This window comes from Sciurus carolinensis, chromosome 9 (genome assembly GCF_902686445.1).
Source record: "Sciurus carolinensis chromosome 9, mSciCar1.2, whole genome shotgun sequence".
NCBI lineage: Eukaryota > Metazoa > Chordata > Mammalia > Rodentia > Sciuridae > Sciurus > Sciurus carolinensis.
This window is the reverse complement of record NC_062221.1, coordinates 137891477-137906115: the sequence shown is the minus strand read 5'-3', so window position 1 is coordinate 137906115 and position 14639 is coordinate 137891477. Positions and strand designations below refer to the sequence as shown.

Below are 14639 nucleotides of genomic sequence, written 5' to 3'. Positions count from 1 at the left end.
GGAGTGTCTGGCGAGAGCTGCCAGGTTCACAGGCTACTTTCCTGCTGTGTCCTTACCTGGTGGAGGGACGAGGGAGCTTTCCAGGGCCTGTCCTAGGACACTGGTCCCATTCGCAGGGGCCCAACCCTGGTGGCCTTATCACCTCTGAATCCCACCTTCTAGGACCCTCTCCTTGGGGCTGAAGTTTCAGCACATGAATGTGGGGGGTGCAGACATTCAGACCATTCCTGTCTCCCAAAGTAGTCGTCAGCGTGGCCACCATGGACCCTTCAGACTGACCCTCATGCCTGTGTTTGCTCGTGACACAGTCCAGCCATGAGCGTGAAGTGCAGTTCCTGTCCGTGGACCCTGACCGGGGGGAGCAGCAGGCGGGTGTGAGCTTGCGGGAGGACGTGGTTGATTCGGGCCACAGCAGTACAGGCCCAAGGGGAAAATGAGGAAATAGAGTTGGAGCCAAAGGCCACTGGGTCATGGAGTTCCCAGACCTCAGCGCCGTCCTAGGTCAGCTCAGGAAGCCTCCAGCAGGCCTGCCCTGGGCACGGCGTGGCACTGTGGGCCTTTGGGAGGGAAGCCAGAGGCGAGCAGAGCACAGTACCTGGGTGCTGGGTGATGAGCACGTGGCTGTGCGGGTGGGCAGGCCCAGGGGTCCCCGGGACGCAAGCGTAGCACCTCAGGCACATGGCTCACCAGCTCCGCACGTGCCGGACACAGCTTGGCACGCATGTCCGAGGTGGGAACTGTGGCTTCCCCAGGACATCGCGCTCATGGACGACCACCAGCGGGAAGAGTTCATCGGCAAGATCGGGATCTCCTCGGAGGAAAACGACGACAATTCCGACGAGAGTGCCGACTCGGAGCCCCACAAGTACAGCTGCAAGAGGTGCCAGGTACTTGAGCTGGCCGGCCTTGACGCCGGGCAGCAGGGGCCCCCACAGCACCTTCGTGAGTGCAGGAGGGGCCTGCCCTCTAAAGGCCAGGTCTCCCCAGCCCAGGGATGGGGACTGGGCCTCACACCCCCGCGGGGTGGAACCAGGCGCACTGGCCAGATGGCTTCCCCGTCCCTCTCCTCCCCTGGATCCCGAAGCCCTTTCCAGGTCTCCCCTATACTCGACAGGGGGCCCCTGAAGGCGAGGGCGGCTCACTTCCGGGTGCCCAGCCCCAGGGTCTGTCAGCTGGGTGTCAGCGGCCGGCCCCACCCACAGCTCACCTTCGGCCGCGGGAAGGAGTACCTGAAGCACATCATGGAGGTGCACAAGGAGAAGGGCTACGGCTGCAGCACCTGCCACCGGCGCTTCGCCCTCAAGGCCACTTACCACGCCCACATGGTCATCCACCGTGAGAACCTGCCCGACCCCAACGTGCAGAAGTGAGGCTCGGCTCTCGGCCTGTGGCGGGCGCGGGTGGTGAGGCCAGGCAGGGGTGCTTGGCACACAGGCCAGGGCTGCCCACCAGCGCCTTGGGGTCCTGTCCGATTCCTAGGGCTTCCCCCTGGCTCACTGCTCACCCTTGCCTCCCTGAGGGACTTTTTATTTAGAGGAAAGTAGCCCAGACGAAGAGCGACCTGAAGCCCTTTGCTCCCAGTGATTGGGTTTCACACATGCCAGCCAGTGTGGTGGGCTAGCAGGTGACGTGTGCCCGGAGGCTGCACTGCTCTCCTGTGGCACCTGGGGTCCAACACAGCCTGGAGGCTCACGCAGCAGACAGCCTCCTCCAGCCCCGGAGGCTGAGGGGTTGTGGGCTGGTCCCCCGGCCCCTCCGGACAGGCCGATGGTGTCTCTGTCCTGCGTCCTCACAGGGTTCTCTGTGTGCCTGAGTCCTGATCCTTTCCTGTAAGGACACCAGTTAGATTGGTCAGGGCCAGCCAGTGACCTCATTTTACCTTCATCACATCTTTAAAGACCTGGTCTTCACATGCAGTCACTTCTGAGGGATGGGCTAGGGCTTGTGCCCATCGCAGAGCTGAGGCATGGGCTGCTTTGTCCACACGGGGCACCTTCTGCTTCACCTGTGGCAACACCTGTGCCTGGAGTGTGCTCGCCCTGCCACCCCTGGAGGTTGCGGCCGTCCGCCCTGACGGTCCTCTCTGGTTTCAGGTACATTCACCCCTGTGAGATCTGCGGGCGGATCTTCAACAGCATCGGGAACTTGGAGCGCCACAAGCTCATCCACACAGGTAGCCTGTGCCCGCCGGCAGCGGGGCCTGGGCAGGCAGTGCTGGGGCACTGCACCCTGAGCCTGTGGCCACCTGGCTCCGGGTTTGTTCTGCAGGCCCCCAGCTCCTTCCCCCAGCTGCCCTGCGCCCACAGCACAGCCCCTCCAGGTCCTCAGGGAGTCCGGGCCCTGGGGAGTGCTGTGCAGGCTGTACTCTCCTCTTTGGGGGCCACCCTTTGAAGTGCCGCCTTTGTCTTGCAGGCGTGAAAAGCCACGCCTGCGAGCAGTGCGGGAAGTCCTTCGCCAGGAAGGACATGCTCAAGGAACACATGCGGGTGCACGACAACATCCGGGAGTACCTGTGCGCGGAGTGTGGGAAAGGTGCGTGCTCGCCCCCGAGCGTGCGGGGCGCTGCCTCCAGGTGAAGGGTGCATGCTCGAGGGTGGGAAAGGCGCGTGCTCGCTCCCAGTGTGTGGGGAGGAGCGTGCTCGCTCCGAGCTGCCCTGCGGGGCGCTGCCTCCAGGTGAAGGGTGCATGCTCGAGGGTGGGAAAGGTGCGTGCTCGCCCCCAGCGTGCGGGGCGCTGCCTCCAGGTGAAGGGTGCATGCTCGAGGGTGGGAAAGGCGCGTGCTCGCTCCGAGCTGCCCTGCGGGGCACTGCCTCCAGGTGAAGGGTGCATGCTCGAGGGTGGGAAAGGCGCGTGCTCGCCCCCGAGCGTGCGGGGCGCTGCCTCCAGGTGAAGGGTGCATGCTTGAGGGTGGGAAAGGCGCGTGCTCGCTCCCAGCGTGCGGGGGAGGAGCGTGCTCGCTCTGAGCTGCCCTGCGGGGGGTGGGGGGGCGCTTAGGGAATAGCCCCTCCACCCAGCCAGCAGTCTGCGGCAGTACGTGAAGGCAGCCAAGGAACGAGAAGTCACTAGTAAAACATTGCACATCGTGAGCAGGGAAGAGAATCCTGGGGCGGGTTAGGATCCCAACCGCTCCTGTAAGAAAAATGACGTCCTCCCACGGACTCAAAGGATCAGGTCATTCTTGGGCTGCTCTGCTGATGCCACAGGCTCTGTCACTGGGCAGGCCGACCACCTGCTGGGATACAAGACAAACCAGGGGTACCTGCTTTGCCATTAGGACTGTCTGGCATTTCATATTCCGTAATTGGTTTTACTTTTTTCTATTTTTGACTTTTATAAAAATTGAACAGAGAAGTGTGAAGAAAACCCAAATGCCCAAATTCTGTGCACTATCCAGGGCCCCTTGGTGCCTGTGAAACAGCCCCGAGTAGAGACGGAAGAACTCACAGTGAGAACCAGGGAGCGAAGCTGGTCCTCCCTCTTCCTCCCCGCGGTGGTCCTCAGTGTCCCCCAGCATGGCTCTGGACAAGGTCACAATAAGGTCACAGCTGCAGCTCTCCTGCCTCCTTAGGTGGCTGTGGGCAAGAATCACACACTGGTTGCTTTATCGAAAAAGCACAGAGTGATGTGTGCCCATAACCCCAGCAGCTCTGGGTACTGAGGCAGGAGAACCAGCCTCATCAGCTTAGCAAGACTCTCAGCAATTTAGCAAGACCCTGTCTCAAAATTAAAAAATACAAAGGACCGGCTGTAGCTCAGTGGTGGAGCACCTGTGGGTTCAAGTCCTAGTACCCGCACCCAAAAAAGGACGAAGAAAAAGAATGAGTGTGGACACGGATGGCCATAAGCTCCCCAGCCCTTTCACCTGCTGCCCCACCCCTCTTCCCTCGGCAACCCCTCCAAAGTTGAAATATTTAGAAAATTAGAGCTGGCTGGAGGGTCCCGCCTCAGGCAGCAAGGAGACGGACGGGAAGGATGGTCAGTAGACGGTCATGGCAGGGGATACCTCCTGGGGGCAGAAGGACCACACCAGGTCCCCTGGAGTTCAAGTGCTGCTCAGGTCTGGGTGGGGGCCTTGTGGCCAGGGGAACCCAGGGCAGGAAGTGCGTGTAGCCAAAGCCACATATAACATTTGAACCACGTTAAGTGCTGCATCCCGCTGTCTCCTTCTTGAATTCCGGATGGCTTGGGTAGAATGCCCTGTTGGTATCTGGATCACCACGTTCACGGTGGTTAAAGTGACAGATTTGGTCTTGTCATTTGCCCTCTTGTCAGTCACTGCACACACAAGGAAATTTACATAACAGTTCATCTTAGAGATCTTTTCAGATCAGAGCAGGTAACTACTGCCTACTTCTCTTAAAGCTTGTGGTCGGCAGGACCGGACAGTCTGCCCCGTGAGCGTGAGTCCTGGGCCCTGCTGTTCCTGCTGGGGTTCCGGGCACAGCACGGAGACGCTGTGCCCCCCGACTCACGCCTGGTTGGGGGTTGCCCCTCCCTGAGTCTGGGTGCGTGAGGCTTGGGCTGACTTCCGCTCCCTAGGTCGGCCGTGTTAAACTGAACTAAAAGCGAATTGAGAGCCATTCTTAAACCATAGTGTCCTTGCATCTTGATTAACATTCACGTGGAGATGGACAGGAACCCTGGTCAACCCCTACCAGCTTCCCCAGTGTGTCCGGTTGGGTCACGGGTGAGTCCTGGATGCTTGCATCAGCTGGCGTCGGGATGAACCTCCGGTGGCTCCGGGTGGCGCCAGGCCTGCAGCTGGCGGAGCTGAGGTCCCCGCACAGGAGGTGCGGGGCGCCGGCAGCTGGAGGGCTCCGCACAGCCAGCCTGCTCTGTCCCAGGCATGAAGACCAAGCACGCCCTGCGCCACCACATGAAGCTGCACAAGGGCATCAAGGAGTACGAGTGCAAGGAGTGCCACCGCAAGTTCGCGCAGAAGGTCAACATGCTGAAGCACTACAAGCGGCACACGGGTGAGCCCCGCAGCCCCGACCACCCGTGCCCAGGCGGGCCTCACCCCACGCCTTCCGAGTCTGGCCCATGGCCCCAGGCTGGTCACTCCCAGGTGCCCTGGGGCCTGCAGAGGAGTGCCAGGCCCTGTCCTCACGTCCTCTCCAGCCTGCGCTCTTGTTTTCTGGACGGCAGCCTTTCTAAGCGGTATGCCATGCTGTCTCCTGTGGTCTCCATGCGCCTGTCCCAGTGGCTTTTGCTGTGGGCGTTTTTTCACACCCTGGTGTCCATCAGAACATCTGTCCGTATTTGGTGGAGTTTAGAGTTCCTCATGTTGGTGGACCTTCACCCTTCATCAGGTGCAGGTGCCACTCTTGAAACACCTGCGCTGTTTTCCAGGGGTTTGGGTTTCAGGCCTTGCGTTTCCGTCCTGGGTGATTTCGAGGCGGTCTTCATGCACCATGAGAGACAGGTCCAGACCCTGCTCCAGCTTTCCCAGGACCATTTATTGGAGAAGCTGTCCTTTCTCAGATCACGCTTTTGGCATCTTTGTTGGAAATCAGTTGGCTCTAAATTGTGGGTGTGTTTCTGGAGTCTGTTCTACCCTGCTGGCTTCTGTTTGGGCTGGTACCTTGCTGTCTCTGTGGCTCTGGGGAGAATCTGAAATCCAGTGTGTGGCGCCTGCAGCTTCTCTTGTTCAGGATTGCCTTGTGCTCTGTCCTGCACCCTCCATACGAAGCTGAGTGTCGTTTCTTCCTAGCCCTGTGAACGAGGTCTGGTGTGTTATGGAATTGCGTTGAATCCTTGAATGCTTTGGGTAGGATGGGCGTTTTAACAATATTCATTCTTCCAGTCCACGAACATTGGATGTCTTTCCATTTTTTAGTGTCTTCTTATATTAGTGTCTGTAGAGTTTTTTCACTTCATTAAGTTTATTCGTAGATTTTTGCTTGGTTGATGCTCTTTTTCTGTCTCTTATTTACTTTTTTTTTTTGTAGCTATTGTGAACGGGATTGCTTTCATGGTTTCTTAGCAAGTTCGTTGTTGGCAAATCCATTTTTTGTATGTTGACTTCACATCCTGAAGCCTCACTGAATTCATCCATCAGTTCTAGTCTTTTTGTGGAGTCTATAGGTTTTCTTGTATGTAGGATTGTTTGATTTTCTCCCTTCCTGTTTGCATGCTTTTTATGTCTTCGTTTTGCCTAACCACTCTGGCTAGAACATCCAGTACTGTGTTAGGTAAGAGCATTGAGAGTAGACACCCTTGTCTTGTTCCTGATTTCAGAGGAAGAACTTTTGATTCTCCACATTCAGTATGATGTTGGCTATGGATTGGTTCTATAAGGCCTTTATTGGATCCTTTGACACTTAATTTGCTCAAGGTTTTTGTTTGGAAGGGATGTTGAATTTCATCAGATGCTTTTCTGATCCCTTGAGACGTTCGTGTGATTTTTATCCTTCATTCTATTGATGTGATGTATTACATTTAGTGTTTTGCATGTGTTGAATCATCCCTGCATCCTTCGGATTAATCCCACTTGGTTATGGCAGATGATCTTTTTGTGCTAGGGCGTTGGTTAGTGCAGATAAGTTTTAAAGGATGTTGGTTGGGGGCTGGGGAGATGGCTCAGTTGGTAGAGTGCCTGCCTTGCAAGCACAAGGCCCTGGGTTCAATCCCCAGCACCGCAAAAAAAAAAAAAAAAGGATGTTGGTTGGTCGCCACGGCAGGTGTGCCGTCTCTTGGGCTCAGCGTGTTCGTATTCTCCTTGCGTGTCGTGGTGTGCTGCCTAGGATCTTTCTGGACTCAGCAGGATGTGGATAAATTAACGCCCTTAAAGACATTGCTGCTGTGTTCACACTTGGTTGTGCTCCATGTCTGCGTTTTCAGACAAGCTTTTCTACATTTTATTTTTTTGATATAAAATGTCATCATAGAGGGGTATGTTTTTAAAGCCACAGTTTTCTGGTTCAGTTTGGGAAACTTACTGTTTACCGTCTTCTGGCAAGTCCCCTTCCCAGAGACATTTCAAATACTAGACTGTGCCAGGGGCGGGCCTCCGGGATGGTCAGTGGAGGTGAGGGCTTCCTGCCCTGGAAACTCAGCGCCCTCTGGCTGCAGGGATCAAGGACTTCATGTGCGAGCTGTGTGGGAAGACCTTCAGCGAGAGGAACACGATGGAGACCCACAAGCTCATCCACACAGGTGGGGGTCCGGAGGAACGCCCTGGCTGCGCCGGCCTCTGGAGGGTGCTCAGTGCTGCCCATGGCCCCCAGAGCCCCCGCCACCGTACAGTGTCCCTGAGCCCCAGGACTGGCGGGGTGGCACTCTGAGAGGAGAGGCCTCCTGGGTGACGTCTCAGGCCTGTGCCCCTGGGGCCTGAGCTGGTGGGCGGTGGGCTGGCAGATGTGGGGTCCCTGGGGCTGGGGTCCAGGGAGGTCCCCCTGGTGACCTGCACCTCTTTCTCCTGCCACCTGTGCACACGTGGGAAGTGGGCAAGCAGTGGACGTGCTCCGTGTGTGACAAGAAGTACGTCACCGAGTACATGCTGCAGAAGCACGTGCAGCTCACCCACGACAAGGTGGAGGCGCAGAGCTGCCAGCTGTGTGGGACCAAGGTGTCCACCCGGGCCTCCATGAGCAGGCACATGCGGCGCAAGCACCCCGAGGTGAGCCTGCCGCCAGCCCGGCTGGCCTGGGTCTGCCTGACTCTGCAGACCCCTGCGCCGCGCCTGGCTGGTCTTGCTGACAGACCCCATTCCCGGGCAGGGCCTGACCACATCCCCTTTGAGTTGTGCCAGCCCCCAAATAGGTGGTGCTGGGTGAACGGCCCCGACAGAGGAGGGCCAAGGTAACCCGTGCCGGGTTCTGAGCATGTTCTTCCTGGGCTTAGAGCCAGGCGGGGGCCCAGCCCACCCTCTCCCCTGCCTCCCACCAAAGTGACTGAAGTGCAAAGCAGGGAGCCCTCGTGGTGCCGGGGTGCGGGCCCAGTGAGACTGGGAGGGAGAAACTGGGGAAGGCAGCCTGGCCCCCGATAGCCCTCCTGGAGAAGGTCAGTGAGGCCTGCCTCAGAGAAGAAGAGCAGGGAACAGGCGTCCCCTCCTGGAAACAGAAGACCCTCCAAACAAAAGTGGCAGGGGACATCGGGGACAAAACGCAGCTAGACTTGACCCCACACTCGAGGACCTCTGTGGGTCGGAGAGGCGCAGAGGCTGGAGAGGGTGTGAGCTTCACTGTCCTCCACTGTCCTTAATGGACGTCCGCTGTGAGGGAACCGCGAGCCGTGCTGGAAGGCAGACCCTGGGAGGAGGGAACTCGTGTCGCTAAGAAACGCGGAGGATTCAGCCTCCCCTGGGCCCTGAGCTGGATGGGGAGCACAGGCGTCCCCAGCTGCACTGGGCTGCAGGCCACAGCCACCCGCAGGGCCAGCCAGAGACACCCTGCCCTGCCGTCTGTCAGCCTGCCCACCCGGGTTCCGCCTCAGGGTTTCCTCCTCCTCAGAGCAAACCGTGGAGGCGCTTGCTCGGCTGCGGGGGGACGGACAGCCAGGCAGCCTGAGGTCCCACAGCTGACAGCACTGTGTCCCCTCCTTGTGACTTAACAAGTGTAGTCACCACAGAAGCAAGCGTGAGGGACGTGCCACATGGGCAGGCTGCTCACACCAGAGCTGGCGGGAGAGCCGTGGGCACGGGGGGCAAGTCCCTGCGTGAGCGTCACATGTGAGGACACTGCTCAGCGGGGGCCAACTGAGGGGAGGGGCGTGACTCTGCTGCGGAATGACAAGCAGGCAGACGGAAGGCGCACTGAACCGAGGAGCCAGGCGTGGGAGACGCAGGCCGACCGCTGCTCCTGCCTCGCCAGCTCCTCTGCGGAGCACGGGTGCTCTGGGGTCCCACTTGCCAAGAGCACCTGTCACAGGGCAGAAGGGGAGACAGGGTGCCTGCGTGGCTGTGCAGGCAGGAGAGGACGTGGGAAGCCAGAGCCCGAGGGCTCGGAGGCTCCTGCGCGCTGCGAGTTTCAGAACCAGCCTGCACAGGGGGAGTAGCTCCCCGGGGCGCGGCAGGTGGCCGGGGTCGGGCTTCCTCATGTCACTGCTGTGGGGCAGCGTCCTGCTCACTGTCCCCGTGCCCCGCAGGTGCTCGCAGTGAGGATCGACGATCTGGACCACCTGCCTGAGACCACCACCATCGACGCCTCCTCCATCGGCATCGTGCAGGTGAGCCTCACGCTGCGTCCCACACCCCGTGCTGCGCCGCAGGCCTCGAACGCAGTGCTGGTGAAGGCCGTCGGGTCAGCCACGTCCAGACCAGAAGCCCACCAGCCCCGAGCCACAGGCAGAGGGTGGCAGGGGAGGCACGTGCCCACGCCTCAGCAGGCGGCTGCTGGTCCGTCCACCTTGAGGGACACAAGTCGCACGGGACAGCAGAGGAACTCGGGAGGAGTGGAGAGCCCACCAGCCCCCTGCCCTGGCCACCCCAGGGCGGTGGCCTGGTGGGAGGATCTGGCCACAGCCTGACTTGCCCTCCACCCCTGCGGAGGCCCTTGGGGGCGGGACTGCGTGGGCACCTTTGCCACTAGGGAGCCGCCCCGCAGTGGCTGTGGTCAGGTCCATTCAGATGCATCCACAGCTTGGCTGCAGTGGACTCGTGTCGCCCTGGGAAGAGGTTCCGACCGAGAGCCTCACCACCCACCTGCTGTGTCCAGGATGGTGCAGGGCTGCTCTGACCACCACCTGGACCTGGCCCGCTGGCCTGTCAGTCGCTGAACCTGGTCTTCCCACAGCCTGAGCTGAACCTGGAGCAGGAAGAACTGGCCGAAGGGAAGCCCGGGAAAGCTGCCAAGCGCAGCCACAGGAGGAAGCAGAAGCCAGAGGAGGAGGCAGGCGCACCGGCGCCCGAGGATGCCGCCTTCAGCGAGTACTCGGAAAAGGAGGCCGAGTTCACAGGCAGCGTGGGCGACGAGACCAACTCCGCAGTGCAGAGCATTCAGCAGGTCTGCGGCTTCCCCTTGATCAGTCAGGTGCCCGTCACGCCTCGGGAGCAGCTCCCCCGCACAGCGTCTGCACGTGCAGGACGCCAGCCCCTTGGCAGTGTGAGCCCACACACGACCCCCTGGGACGGGTCTCCCTGGTGCCCCGCTGACCACCAAGCCACACGGGCCACTGTCGCCGGGGCCTGTGCTCCAGGGGTGGGACTCCATTGCTGGGCTGCGGAGCTCGGCCGGGGGCCTGGCCACCTCCTCCCACAGAGGCTTCTGCTTTGCTCGGACGTCCTCGCTCTTGCTCCTGAGGCCTGGTCTCCCCGGCCCACTCTCCACACTCTTCCATTTTGGACGGGGTGCTCCCAACTGCGGAAGCTCCTATACCTGTCTGCCCTCAGGCGCTGTGCTTGAAAAGGAGAGCTGCTTCCCTCCGCTGGCTGTGGGTACTTCAGGTGCCACGTTTTCCTTTTTAGCCCTGTGGTTAGGATATCGTGCCAGCTTGCCATCCCTGTGACAAAATATCTAAGAAAATCAACTTAAAAGAGGAGAGTTTTATTTTTTCTTGTGGTCTTGGGTTTTAGTCCTTGGTTGCTTGGCCACATCACTTTGGCCTGTGAGGAGGGAGAACATTCCAGCCGAACGTCATGGCGGGCACTGCAGGAGGGCAAGCTGTCACCTCGTGGCTGCAGGGAAGCAGAGACCAGGGTGTGGGGACAGACATACCTTCCAAAGAGCAGACCCTCAGTGACCTGCTTCCTCCAACCAGGCCTCTCCTGATGTCCCACTACCTCCAGTAGCGCCACCAGTGGGGACCAAACCTAGAACGTCTTTGGGAACATTCCAGAGCCAAACCATAACAAATACTCATTGGCCATCAGCAAGGGAGGTTGGAGGCTGACTGGTGGAGACTCAGCTTTCTGCTCCATGCCGGCTTCTCTCTCCCGTCTGGCCAGGGAAGTCCCTCGTTGCTGTGCTCTGAGCCGCTGCCTCCATGATTATCCTCTGTATCGTGTTTCCTTTTCCAGGACAAAATTAACTTGGTTTCCCTTCACCAGCGGCCGATCTGCTTCTTGGCCCAGCTGGGGTGGTGACCTCTGCGACCAAAGTGCACCCGGGAGCCTGCTTCACTCTCCCTCTGCAGCAGCAGCTCACTGTCCCCTGCTGTGTCTCTCTTCCAGGTGGTGGTGACCCTGGGGGACCCCAATGTGACTGCCCCATCAAGCTCCGTCGGCCTCACCAACATCACCGTGACCCCCATCACCACTGCAGCTGGGACTCAGTTTACCAATCTGCAGCCAGTGGCTGTGGGGCACCTCACCACCCCCGAACGCCAGTTGCAGCTAGACAACTCCATCCTAACTGTGACCTTTGACACCGTCAGTGGCTCCGCCATGTTGCACAACCGCCAGCACGAGGTCCAGGTCCACCCACCACCGGAGGCCTCCAGCCCTCAGTCTGTGGCCCACTTCATCAACCTGACCACCCTGGTCAACTCCATCACACCCCTGGGGAGCCAGCTCAGTGAGCAGCACCCGCTCACGTGGCGGGCAGTGCCCCAGACAGATGTGCTGCAGCCGCCTCAGCCGCCGGCACCCCCACAGCAGCCAGCGCAGTCCCAGGTACAGGCTGAGCAGCAGCAGATGTACAGCTACTGAGCACACCGCCGCAGCTGGGACCGAGCCAGGGGACTGGGCGTTGAGACGTGTGCCGGGCACCAAACCGAGCGAGGACGCGCACCGTGCATGGCGAGCGAGGTCAGCGTGGCTTTGCAGAGCTGGCTGCGGGCTCCCACAGCCGTGGAGCCTGTCAGCTGGGCTCCAGAAGTGACCCGGCAGGCAGAGTTGGAAACGGTCCCTGCCAGAGATGCCTTACCAAGGTCCTGCGGCCTGGCCTCAGAAGCACGAGTGGCAGGCTGGAGGAGGGGCGTGCAGGGAGAAGCAGGTTCCCAAGGGCGAGTGTCGCGAGGAGCACAGGCCGTTCCTTTGTGTCCTGTGGAGCTCCGCTGTTACCTTAAAACACGGGGCAGTCACAGGGCGACGAAGAGAACTCAGTTGTCTCCTCGCTCCTGGAGGACTTTTTGGCAAGTGAGCAGATAGAAGTTAAAGTAACTTATTCTCTTCAAAATGTGGCCTGAGCCCAGTTTACCACGGCTATGGACTGAGGCCACGTGTGGATGGGCCAGGTGGCACGTGGCCCTGGCCTGAGTTCGTCATAGGCAAGGGGTCACGTGAGGCCACCCACCCAGGTGCAGAAGACATCTTGGGAATGTCCATCACCTGATTTTCATATGGTTTTTCGTTTTCTTTTTAATTTTATTTCGAACGTACGTTCTGTATTCAAGACCCTGTTGTGGCCAATGTTGTTTTTTAACTTTATTTTAATGTGATAAAGTCGTTTGCACTGTAGGACTGTCCACGTCCAGTTCTGCACAGCTGCCACGTGCCAAGGCACCGCAGCCCGTGCTGAGGCGAGGCTCGCGTCTGCCAGAGGCTGCCTCGGAGTTGTCTCAGGGTCTCTGCCATCCAGACGTGCTCGCTGTGGCCGGAGCCCAGCAGAGCCCTGGACAGGACAGGGAAGAAATCCATGTTTCCTTCTGGTGAACCTTGATTCCAAAGGTCGATGCGTTCAAAGACCAATTCCCTATAAAACGTTGAGTGGCCCGGGCTCTTCGCGGGCAAGGCTGTGTGTCCCAGAAGCAGAGGACACCTGCCTGCAGCTGGGAGTGAGGGCAGGTGAGGCTCCTCCAGCAGCAGCAGAGGAGGCTGGCTGCCTTCCGCGGCGCAGCCAGCAGTGCCGCGGGAGGAGCCGCTCCCTCGCCCGCTGTCTTCAGCGCTGTCCGGAGAGGGTGGACTTGCCTTGCGTTACCTGGGAGCCCCCTGAGGGGACGCGGGTGACTCAGCAGTGGGTCGTGAGGCCGCACGAGCCAGGCGCTGGCAGGGGGCGCAGGGTCTGCCAGGCAGCACGGCGCTTCCTTGGCACCTCCCTTCATTCCAGAAGCAAGCCTTTGAGGACGTGGCTGGAGCTGGTGGTGCAGTGCGTGCCCGCGGGGACTGGGACCCGGCCTCCACCCTGCCGGGCTCACGAGGTCTCGCCTCAGCAGAACCCGTAGCGAGAGCGTTTGGATTCTTAACTTATGATGATTGTTTTTTGTTATTTATACGTATGTATAAAGAACTGCTTTACTTTAGGAGGATTCCCCAGTGAGCTTGGGCGAGGGGCGATTTATTTTCTGGAATACTCTCTCCACCCTCCAGTGCAACAGCCCAGCCACCCGTGCACTCGGAAGAGAGCCAGGTTCCTGAGCTTTTTTTCTAAACATCAATGCCAGTCTCTGCATTTGCAGAGTCTCCAGGAGGGAACAGCCCGCCAAAGGCGCCCGTGGGGGCGAGGCTGGCGATTGCCTGTGGGCATCTGCCCCACATCCTGTCCCTGTGGAAGAAAGGCTTCTTCTCAATGCTGATTTTTTCTTAAAGGAGCTGTGTCAGATGTTTTTGAAGAACCTGGTTTAGGCCACGTGGCCCACGTGCTGCTACCATTTGCTTAAACGCAGAGGTAGCGCGCTTCCTGGGTGGCCAGTGGGCGCTCACACAAAGCCAGACTCTCCCAGTCTTCGGTGGACGCCTGATCTCGGGAGGGTCACGTCTGAGGAGACGTGTTGTCCTCCAGCCATGGCTGTGAATCTCCTAAGAAACTGGAAGCAAACAAAAGGCCAGGGTCCTCGAGGGCCCCGGCTCTGCCTGTGCACCACTGTCATCCACAGAGCGCTTGCTTCTTTAAGTGCCCCGAGGTGCACGGTGTGTCTGAAGGAAGAGGCCACTTGGCCAGTGGCACTGTGGCGCCTCGGTGACGGTGACTTGATAAACCCTGAGGACTTCCTCTGACCTGTGAGCTGGTGGAGCGGTGTGCCTCGGCAGGCGGGGCACGGGGACGCGCCTGCCAGAGTCCTGTGCTCTGCGCGGACGGCCCGGCCCTGGTGGCTCTGGCGTTCGATGTGTTCTCTCAGGAAATGCTGTGCCAGGGCCCCAGCCTGTGTCCTCAGGACCACCCTGGCGGGTGGGCGGTGGAGGGCAGCTTCCAGTGCCTTGCCTGGTTTTTCCTCTCGGTGTCCAAAGGCAGACGGTTCGTGGCTTCCGCTGGAGGCAGCATCTGTGACTTTCTCATTGGCTTCAAAAGGCATTGACTGTCCTGAGATGCCGAGTCTTTCATGTCCCATCGTTTGTATAATGGTAAATAAAGGTGCTGTGACCTGTGTTCTCCATCGGTGGCCCTCTGCTCTGCCTGCCGTCCACAGTGATGTGCTGACTTCTGCCGGGGATGACCTCTTAGTTTTCCTCCAGTCCTGGACCCAAGTGTCCGGATTGCTGGAAGCACTTCCTGAGATGCTCCCTGAGAAGCCATCACGGCTCCAGAGGGAGTGGACCGAGAGTGTGCGGAGCTCTCGTGAAGCTTGGCTCAGGGAACGGACTCCAAAAGATCAGTAGCAGAGGGACCTGCACCAGGGCGTTTCTTTGGTCCTGCTATTAAGTTACGTGTTCCGGGTTGTTAGTTACGAAGTGCCCTGACTAGCCGTCCTCAAGGATGGACGTACCAAAGGACACCTTGGTGTTCCTGGTGGCGTCTGGTGGCAAGCAGCTGTCCCGTGGGTAGATAGGATTCGTCCATTCGACACCTGCCAATTAAGACCCTTCCTTGTGTGCCCCCCACGGG

At 59.4% G+C, this 14639-nt stretch overlaps 1 protein-coding gene across 6 annotated transcripts in view; it reads left to right on the top strand.

The window, feature by feature from the left end:
- Prdm15 (PR/SET domain 15) overlaps positions 1 to 14183 on the top strand; it is a 47637-nt gene extending 33454 nt beyond the window's left edge. For 4 of the 6 annotated variants that reach the window (XM_047564406.1, XM_047564408.1, XM_047564404.1 and 1 more), the window contains 10 exons: positions 712 to 887; positions 1115 to 1366; positions 2094 to 2173; positions 2413 to 2532; positions 4845 to 4976; positions 7075 to 7158; positions 7446 to 7621; positions 9088 to 9168; positions 9735 to 9944; positions 11111 to 14183. In XM_047564406.1, coding sequence (XP_047420362.1) covers positions 712 to 887; positions 1115 to 1366; positions 2094 to 2173; positions 2413 to 2532; positions 4845 to 4976; positions 7075 to 7158; positions 7446 to 7621; positions 9088 to 9168; positions 9735 to 9944; positions 11111 to 11587 — 1788 coding nt within the window. In that variant the 3' untranslated portion in view covers positions 11588 to 14183. The remainder of the gene's footprint in view (positions 1 to 711; positions 888 to 1114; positions 1367 to 2093; positions 2174 to 2412; positions 2533 to 4844; positions 4977 to 7074; positions 7159 to 7445; positions 7622 to 9087; positions 9169 to 9734; positions 9945 to 11110) is intronic. The other 2 variants (XM_047564410.1, XM_047564409.1) reach the window with 1 other exon arrangement.
- The last annotated feature ends 456 nt before the right edge of the window (positions 14184 to 14639 follow it).